The 10,000-nt window shown below is 45.7% G+C and overlaps 1 protein-coding gene across 1 annotated transcript in view; it reads right to left on the bottom strand.

Moving 5' to 3' along the window:
• Positions 1 to 7,467, bottom strand: part of adgrg6 (adhesion G protein-coupled receptor G6) — a 93,705-nt gene extending 86,238 nt beyond the window's left edge. Inside the window, 2 exon segments of the mRNA XM_065964093.1 lie at positions 1,711 to 1,814; positions 7,172 to 7,467. Of these exon segments, the coding sequence (XP_065820165.1) occupies positions 1,711 to 1,814; positions 7,172 to 7,173 (106 nt within the window). The 5' untranslated portion in view covers positions 7,174 to 7,467.
• Positions 7,468 to 10,000: the final 2,533 nt, after the last annotated feature.

Here is a 10,000-nt window from a genome sequence, read left to right on the forward strand (position 1 = left end):
TCTGCTTCTCGTCTCATGGCGGGCGGCGCATGATTTTTTTATTGTTTCATTTATTTTGTTTTTCTGTTTTATTCGGAGTTGCTCTCCACAGCTCTGATTGTTTCTGCGTCCGTCTGATGAGCCGCAGCGTTCATCCCAATCCTCGCCTTGTGCAACGCCACAAACCACTCGCGTCTACGCCCACGATACACACCATGTCAGGCGCTGTACTTGTGAGGACACTCACTGGTATTAAATACTCCACAGATACACCCGGCTGCGATTTCCAAATAGTCATTGCATGCCGCGGTCCATCGGCGGTGCAGTCCGCTGCCGTTCTAGTCAATCATCGTGTTTCCACATCAACACGCCGCGGTCCGTCCCCGGAGCGTGCAGCAGCTTCACTACGCTCTGCTCTGTTTAAAAAAAGTTGTTTTTTGTTGGCCATACATTTTTTGTTTTCACCATCGTGCACATGTTAGTGAATCAGAATCGTTTAAATTGAAAGGCCCCGCCCTATCTCTAAATGTAAGGACATCTGATTGGTGCATCAAGGCGAGAGCGGTGAGGGGTTCCCTTCATGCCCTTTAACTGGCTCCAATCATCATTTGTTTTTGGCAATAGATGCTCGATTTCACGGCAGTATTCGAGGGGAGTGGTCAGCGATTTCATGAAAGTCAAAACTGTTAAATTTCAAGATGAACTTTTGTCGTATTCTGGATTTTAAAATCTTTAAATTAAAGAAGAAGATTTTGAGATCAATAAGGATGAAAAGGCATCAGTGTCGTGGTTATTTACAACATTTAGTCAACGTATTAGTACGTTCTCGGTTTGATGATTTAATGATTTATGTCTCAGCCTGGGAATCTTGGGTGTCTCACGATTCAAAACGATTCTGGATTCATGACTCAAAGTCTATTTTTGAATGAGTCCAAACTTCAGGATCTACTCTAGTTAAAGAGCTAGCATTAGCACTTAGCAGGGAGTGACTGATTAGCCAATAAAAATCAATTTGTTGTTAAGAATCTCGATTTTTACATAATTCCATTATTTCCCACCTCTATTTATGTCCATTAAAGTTTTTTTATTTTACTGAATGTAGTTTTAATATGTTGTGCATTAAATTAAAAGACTGTTTTTACATTTTCTGAGGAAGCTGGTCCTTCGTTGTTTATGCGTACGCATGGACATGGACATGTCGGTGAATCTCAGACTTGTGCATCAAACGTTCATACGAAGGGTTAAAGCCCAGATTTGTGGGTACGCTCTGTTTGTGAATGAGGCCCATTGCCTTCACTAAAGAGTTTCCACTTAACACTTCAGAGGCGATCGAGTGGGACGAAACCGTACACCGAGAAACAGAGACACCAGGGGAAACTGCGACCGTACGCTGATGACTCCAACATCTCCCTGAGTGAAGTTTCTGTTTGTTGTATTTTCAGAAGCAGAAATCACGTTCTATCGTTCATGTGTGATGGGTTAAAACTCCTAAGCCTGAGTTTGATTCCTGCTTCAGGTTTCAGCTCCTGGTTTTGTTTGAAAGCTTCAGAAGCGGTTGCCGTAGTGACGATGAAGTCAAATTAAAACTCACCACCTCCACCTGGACGTAGCGACACATCGGTCAGTTTTTAAAACTGTGAGAGCAACTTTTTACATCAAGTTTCACATAAATCTAGCTTCTCCTCTCAACTTCCTGTTCTGGTTACCGTGGTAGCCGAGTCGGGTTCTTACCGTGTGTGTGCAGAGTCATCCACAGCAGGACGACCAGGACGACATGATGGAGCCTCCACCTTCCTCCTCCTCCTCCTCTTCCTCTGCTGCCTGTACAGGACTCCCTGCAGAAACACAAAGAACTAATATGAACCTGATGTGGTTTCACACCAAATCTTCTGTTTCATTAACGAGTCAGGTTTATCTTCATCCAGAATTTCCACTCACAACGTTACAACTGAACAGAGTCAGACTCTCCTTACACCAGGAGCTTTTCCCTTAATCCACCTCAGGGAACACACCTGATAAACACACACACACACACTCAGCCCAGAGAAAAACCTCCCCAGAGAGAGCCAATCACATCGCTCCCTCAGGTGATGATAATGGACACATTTAAGCCTCTGATGAGACGAGTCGTGAAGATTTCCAACAAGCTCTATGAGTCCCAGGACACCTCAGGGAGGGCGGACTGTGAGAGCCAGAGTCCCAGATTCACCCCCCCCCCCCCCCCCCCCCCATGGTGGCTCTTACCGGCCTCTATAACCACATGTAGAGCTACGTTACCACACAGCCATCACAGCCCGAACAGCATCACCACCTTTCACAGACCCTCGCTCTGTACATGCAAGCTCCAAGAAGTGACCACGCTGACCACGAAGCTCCTAAAGACCCCCAAAGACTAGATGCAACTGTTCCTGGTGCCAACATCATGTTCATTTATTGAATGTGTTTCCACAGGATCTGTGTTCTCTCAGACGACCACGTCCCGTCTCTGCTAAGAGAACACGACGCAGCTGCAGCCTCCTCGTCACCGTCAGGATCAGCTGGATGTCCTGCAGCGTCATAACAATTAATCAGGATCATATACTCATTATTCCACCCAGACGATCTGTGCAAAGATATCTGTGAGGTTCATGACAAGAAGGAACAAGTGCATCACCGCCATCTTTGTAACAATGAATGTATTTTATGTTTTATTGACAAAATTGCTTCAGTAGATTAAAGGTCACATATCCTCCTCCTCTTCTTCAGTGTAAATAAATCTCAGAGCTCCTCAAAACATGTATGTGAAGTTTCTTGTTCTAAATCCACTCTGATCCTGTATTTGATCATGTCTATAAACCCCTCTATTTCAGCCCTGCTCAGAACAGGCTGTTTCTGTGTCTGTACCTTTAAATATGTAAATGAGCTGTGTCTGACCACGCCCCCTCTCTGGAAGAGCTTGGGTGTACTCTGTCTTTCTTGCTCCATATCCTATTGTTTACGGTGAGAAGGCAGACTCAGAGGGCAGAACAAACACCTAGCTGTGGGAGTGTCACCCACCTGGGGGAGGGGCTACTGCCCTTTGTGATGTCATGAAGGGAAAATTTCCAAACGGCCTGTTTGAGCACACATTTTCTGAAAAGTGGAGCAGGCAGAAGACGGAGAGGATGGACTTTTCTCATCATTGGGGGGTTTGTAGACAGACTAGAGACACGTGTTATTAGCATAATATGTGACCTTTAAAGATAACTATATAAAATAATTCTTTAGAAATCAATTGAATGTTAGTTGACGTAATATATGCATTGCTAGCTAGTCCTGCAGGTAATGACATCATAGGTGTCTTAGCTCAGACCAGCGACCTTCACTCCTGCTCTGAACCTCATCTCAGATTTTTATTGGATGTTTCTTTTGGCCCGCGGTGACTCTGCCAGGTTTGACTTGACCATAAATATCTGTCAGTTTCTGTCAGCAGGCTGTAAAAACACACGAGTGACGGCTGTGATGTCAGAGCGTGGACATGAAGTCGACTCCTCCTGCAGACTGCGCTCAGTTTGTGGCTGATTCCACTGACAGGGTGAAACGTTTATCAAACATCTTTAAATCACTGCACGCTGACGTTTGGATTATGGAGCACCACAACACCCAGCTCGACTTCAACCGTCATATATTGAACGCCAACTCGTGGAGAAGCTGTTACGTTGGCGTCTCCAACAGGTGACAAAAAAAGGGAAATGAAGAGGTGGAGAAGAGGCGTCTCATGGCGTCTGCTGAATGTGATGTGGATGAAAACGAAGCAGCCAACATGGCCGACGTACGACCAGCTGCCGAGTCAGAGCGGAGAGACGGATTTACAGTTTGGAGGAAAGTGAATGTTCTTTATTTTCACTCTGTTGTTGTTTCATTTAAAACTTAAAGTTCAGAGCGAGCAAGTGAGCGAGAGAGAGAGAGAGAGAGCACACTGACCAGTCTTAATTAAAAATCCAGAGTCTGCCCAGTCTGAGACTGAGACCTTCAAAAGGGGGTCTGGAGAGACCGGTCTTGAGTACTCCACCTCTACAGGTTTCTGTGAGGGCGAACTCAAGGAAACTTCTGAAGCTCACTTTGTATAAAACACTTGATGAGGATGATTTGTGCTTCAAACGGAAGTCAGCGCGTCGACCTCTGACGGATCAAAACCTCGTCTCTCTGCGGCGGACGATCTCAGTGTGTGTTTAAGATTCACTGTCTTTGATAAAACCACAGAGATGAAATGAAATGAAAAGGTGCTCTCTCTCTCTCTCTCTCTCTCTCTCTCTCTCTCTGCATCATAAATATTTAACGCTCACAGAAACACATTTCTCGTCTTTGTCTTTGTCAAGCTGTAAATTCATGCAGCTCCTGACATTAAAGAAAACTCGCCTCTTTGTCAGCTCGTGCGTCTTTTGTTTCCTTGTTTCCTCGTCTCCTCCTCCGCCCCCGGCTCAGCGAGGGAAACGGGACAAGAGGAGCGAGGTCAGCGGACGAGGGCCGCCGCGGACGCCACAAATAAAGAGAGCGATTCATGTGTCTGCAGGGCGAGCGAGGCCGCCTCGAGTCAGACATTTTGTGTCCCAGAAGTCCTCAATCAGTCCCTGAAATCACAGCGCTTCACTCCCGACTGTAACTGAGAAGTCTCCTTTAGAGGAGAAGAGAATGACTTCGTGTTCGCAGCTTTGTCGGGCGGCAGGAAACAGTTTTAAACTCAAGAGTTAACAAAATAAAAGCATGGACTCAGAGGCTCTCTGTGGGTCGTTTTCTTCAGATCTTAATCGGTGGTTTTCATCTCCTCCTCCAGATGTTATCGAGTTGTGATCTCCACGTCTGAGAGGTCGAGGCCGCGGCTCAGATGTGGGGGCGGAGCCTGTCGACCTTATGGGGCTCCTAAATGTTCAGGCGGAGAACCCAGAAATGTCTGAGATGGTTGATTGCAGCCAATCAGGAGCGGCGGCGTCGGTCTGTAAATGAAGACGCCGCGTTCGTAGGAGAGCAAACTTTTCAAGCTGCCAGCAGACGACATCTTTCGACCTGATTCAAAAAACAACGAGGCGGCGCTCGATGCCTGAATCAGAAACCTTTCAGAGTCTCGCCATTCCTCGTTTAACTCGTCCCATCTCTCTCTCTCGCTGAGTCACCATGACGACGGTTCAGGAGTCATCAAACAGGGTTCAGGTGATCAGAGAGGATCAAATCTCAAAAGTAGGATTAAGATCATCATCAGTGTGATGTTTAAAAACCTAAACTTCTGCGCTCTGAAACGACCTCACGCCATCTTTTTAACCTCCGTCACGTTTTCTCGAAGGTGTTTTTTCTCTCATTTAATCGTCTGAAATGTTTCGAGGTCGACCCTCTGTGACCTGTGACGACATCAGAACCATCCTGAAGACTTCCTCCTGACGTTCCTCCGCCTCTCAACAGAAACTTCTTCTAATTATAGATCTCTCCATATTTGGTCGTCTCTAAACATTTGACCAGAGAAAGAAGTCTTCATGAGAACGACTTTTAGCATCAAGACAGATTTAATATTCAATTCATGTATCAGACACTTTTATCTAAAGAGACGAAGATCAGAGTAAGAACAACACGAGGGAGGAGAGAGAGAGGAGACTGACAGGTGCTGACAGGAAGTGACCAGAGGTCATGACAGGATCCACAGCTGTAATTAAGAGTTTTAATCAAAAACATCCTAAATATCATCCTCATCATCATCATCATGAAGGTCGTAGGTGTTCATAACGAGCTGGGTCTTTATCTTTTTCTTAAAGGACGGGACGGCCGGCTCCTCCCCTTGTGTATAAAAGCTGTTTTAGTCAAGAACTAGAGAGAAGAAGAAGAACATACTCACTGATTATTTGGATGTTAGTAAGAGTTTTTAGATCACGCTCATTCTGTGTCAGTTTACATGAAATGTGAAGCTACGAGCTAACTAAAGAGCGCTAACATTAGCATGCTAACACAACAATGTGAAGCTACGAGCTAACTAAAGAGCGCTAACATTAGCATGCTAACACAACAATGTGAAGCTACGAGCTAACTAAAGAGTGCTAACAATAGCATGCTAACACAACATTACAGGACTCATATATGCGACACAGGTGGAGGGGGGTTGGAGGTGTGTCTCTGGAGGAGGGCGGAGGCTTCAGGATGGAGGAGGCGTGGCCTAACAGCAGTTTGTTTTGGTTTCATGCTGGAGCTCAAAGGGCGACACCTACTGGATCAGAGTCACACGTTCTTCCTTTAAAGAGCGAGCGGGGAAGAGAACATCTTCAGAATAATCACAAAAAGACGAGAAGGAGAAACAACAAACAGACTTTTCTACGAGAGAAACTCAGAACAACACCTCAGAGAAAGACTGTTAAGAACTACAACAACACACCAAAGGACTACAAAACCCTCAAAGATACACAACAACAACAACAACAACAACAACAACAACACACAGACTTTTTTTAACTAGCCTGAAAATCCTCATGTTTTTCCTGCTGAAGGTTTTTATAAATATCTCCAAAGAATGAAGACGACACACTGACTTAACATTTAGAGAACAGATTCAGTGTGTGTGTGTGTGTGTGTGTGTGTGTGTGTGTGTGTGTGTGTGTGTGTGTGTGTGTGTGTGTGTGTGTGTGTGTAACACAGATTGTAAACATATGCAGCTATAGGCAGCCAGCAGCTTCATGGAAAACACCTTCTTCTGTTTTTTCTGTTTTCCAGCTCAGAGAAAACAGACTCCAGTGTGAGTGTGTGTGTGTGTGTGTGTGTGTGTGTGTGTGTTTCTGTGTGTGTGTGTGTGTGTGTGTGTGTGTGTGTGTGTGTGTGTGTTTCTGTGTGTGTGTGTGTGTGTGTGTGTGTGTGTTTCTGTGTGTTTCTGTGTGTGTGTGTGTGTGTGTGTGTGTGTGCGTCCTGATCGTCCTCATCATTGGACCTGTCAATCAAACTTCAGCTCAAACACAGAGAAGAAGTTAAAGTGTTAAAGTTTAGAGTCCAGCAGAGCGCGTCACTCTGAAGATGTTCGGGCTGATTTCAGAATCAAAGGTGAAGAAATATAAACTTCAAACATCAAACTGTTGAGTCGACATGTTGAGCTTCTCTGAGTGACTTTTAAACATCAGGAAAAAGAGCAGAAGCTGCAGACTGGTGCCCCGTTTGGTTCTAACATCCAAACGGTCCGCAGAGCGTCAAAACGCGTCTTTGTACTCACATGTGTTCACTGGAGCGGCAGCTGGTCCCCCCGCGCGATCATTCTCCCTCTAAGTCTGAACAACTTTCTTAAATGTCCTTCTGAAGCTTTTTCCCCACAGCTGAAACTCTCCAAACTCCGAAGCAGTCAAATCCAAAGTAAAGAGTCTCCAAAGTTTGAAACGGAGTGAGCGCTCGCTTCTCTCACCCGGACTCCCCGCAGTGTGAGAGTGTGTGAGAGAGTGTGTGAGAGAGGATGCTTCAGTGGGAGAACAAATCAGGAGAAGGGGAGTGAAGCTGAAGTGCACACATGATGTACATCCGGTCAGCGTGTCAAAAAGAAAGTACCCGGATGTGGCGCAAAACATTTCAAAATAAAATCAGCCTGAAAGATGTGAAAATATAAAAGTAGGTCACATTGAAACTTTTTCTCAGGAGAAGAGAGGAGACAGGAGAGAGGAGAGGAGAGGAGAGGAGAGAAGAGGAGGGGAGAGGAGAGGAGGTGAAGAGAGGAGAAAAGGAGGAAGAGGAGGAGGAGAGGAGAGGGGAGGGGAGGGGAGGAGAGGAGAGGAGGAAGGAGAGGAGAGGAGAGGGGACGAGAGGAGAGAGGAGGAGAGGAGAGGAGAGGAGGTGAAGAGAGGAGAAAAGGAGGAAGAGGAGGAGGAGAGGAGAGGAGACACAGAGAGCAGGAACCTGCTGCTGCTCATTTGAATTTAACGTTTTTATCAAAGTGGAAAATCTTCAAACTGACGCTCAGAGAGGAGGAAGAGACTCTCCTCCATCATCATCATCATCATCATCATCACCATCATCTTCATCATCATCATCACTCTCTGTGGGAGGAGAAACTTCATAGTTTTATTCATAAACTGATGAAAACAGGACTCTCAAAATGTCAAACATGTCCCCCTCTCATGTCGTCAGAGCAGCTTTAATGATCTCATTCATCTGAGTCATATCAGCTGCTGTCTCTTTAAGGCCCCGCCTCTCTATAGACACTCAGGTTACACAGATATATGTTCAACAACACTGTAGAAGTGGATTTTTCATAGTATGTCTCCTTTAATAAACGAAGCCTGAGTGGCGTCCCCGTCTGTCCCTGCAGGGGGCGCTGGAGTCCCATCCATGGCGGTCTCCATGCTGGAAATGCTGTCTCAGTCTAACTTTCAGTCAACCTAACGACAGGCTGAGAGCTGGAGCTGAGGCGGGTTTTAAACCTCCTGACAAACCGTTACACCGCGCCCACCTGTCAATCAGGTCAGCTACACGCCTTATTGTGAATAACTCTTATCCTTCATCAAATCAAAACTGATGAGTCATCAAAACATTCACCCCCCGTACAGTGTGTGTCCATCCAGACATGAGCTAATCACACCTATTTGGTTTTTTGAACCAGGCTGTAAACATGTTCATCTCTGCTGTAAAAACAGGCTTTTTAGAATGGGTGTGTATGTGACTTCCTGTGCTTCTGCAGCCAGCCTCTAGTGGACACTCCAGGAACTGCATCGTCTAATGTCGCCCCTTAAAGCTGTGTCAGAGTAAGTGTGCTGGAGGTCAGAAGTAGTGACAGCTGGCTCTGGTTAACTTTAAAATCTTTTCTGAAGGAAAGAGCCGGCGGTGAAGTTTGAGGTTCAAAGAGAAACAGGAAGTAACAAAAACCTGAAGTTCAAAGTGTCCAAACGTTTAAACAATCTCTAAAAACACTCTGAGATGTTTGAACCTTCAGCATCATTTTGATGAGTGTCTTTAAAATGTCTCTCTCTCTCTCTCTGTCTCTCTCTCTCTCTATCCCTCTCTGTCTCTCTCTCTCTGTCTCTCTCTCTCTGTCTCTCTCTCTCTCTCTCCTTCTCTGTCTCTCTCCTTCTCTGTCTGTCTCTCTCTCTCTCTGTCTCTATCCCTCTCTGTGTCTCTCTCTCTGTCTGTCTCTCTCTCTCCTTCTCTGTCTCTCTCTCTCTGTCTCTCTCTATCCCTCTCTCTCTCTCTCTCTCTCCTTCTCTGTCTGTCTCTCTCTCTCTCTGTCTCTATCCCTCTCTGTGTCTCTCTCTCTCTCTGTCTCTCTCTCTCCTTCTCTGTCTGTCTCTCTCTCTCTATCCCTCTGTGTCTCTCTCTCTCTCTGTCTCTCTCTCTCTATCCCTCTCTCTCTCTGTCTCTCTCTCTCTCTCTCTCTCTCTCTCTCCTCCACATTCCTTCTCTTTCTGTCTTTTCCATCATCTGCTTCTCTCCTCTGTGGGTAAATTCCGGGTCTGTCCTGCTGCGTTTCTATTTTTAGATTAAATGGCCGTCAGGATTCTTTTAGCGTTCTGTGTTCTGCGTCCAGTCTGAGAACTTCTTTTCTGCCAGGGACAGAGAGTTTTTATTTTTTATTGATATTATGCAATGTGCTCCATGACTGGAGACTGTCTGTGTGAGGATGTTCCTTCAGAGGGAGGTTCAATCACACCTTCTGTTCCACACGCGTATAAAAGCTGCTGCTGCTTCATGACATCACAAAGGGCAGTAGCCCCTCCCCCAGGTGGGTGACACTCCCACAGCTAGGTGTTTGTTCTGCCCTCTGAGTCTGCCTTCTCACCGTAAACATTAGCACATGGAGCGAGAAAGACAGAGTACACCCAAGCCCTTCCAGAGAGGGGGCGTGGTCAGACACAGCTCATTTACATATTTAAAGGTACAGACACAGAAACAGCCTGTTCTGAGCAGGGCTGAAATAGAGGGGTTTATAGACATGATCAAATACAGGATCAGAGTGGATTTAGAACAAGAAACTTCACACACATGTTTTGAGGAGCTCTGAGACTTATTTACACTTTTTAAAAATTAGGAGGAGGATATGTGACCTTTAAAGATTCATGAA

This window comes from Labrus bergylta, chromosome 15 (assembly GCF_963930695.1).
Source record: "Labrus bergylta chromosome 15, fLabBer1.1, whole genome shotgun sequence".
Lineage (NCBI taxonomy): Eukaryota > Metazoa > Chordata > Actinopteri > Labriformes > Labridae > Labrus > Labrus bergylta.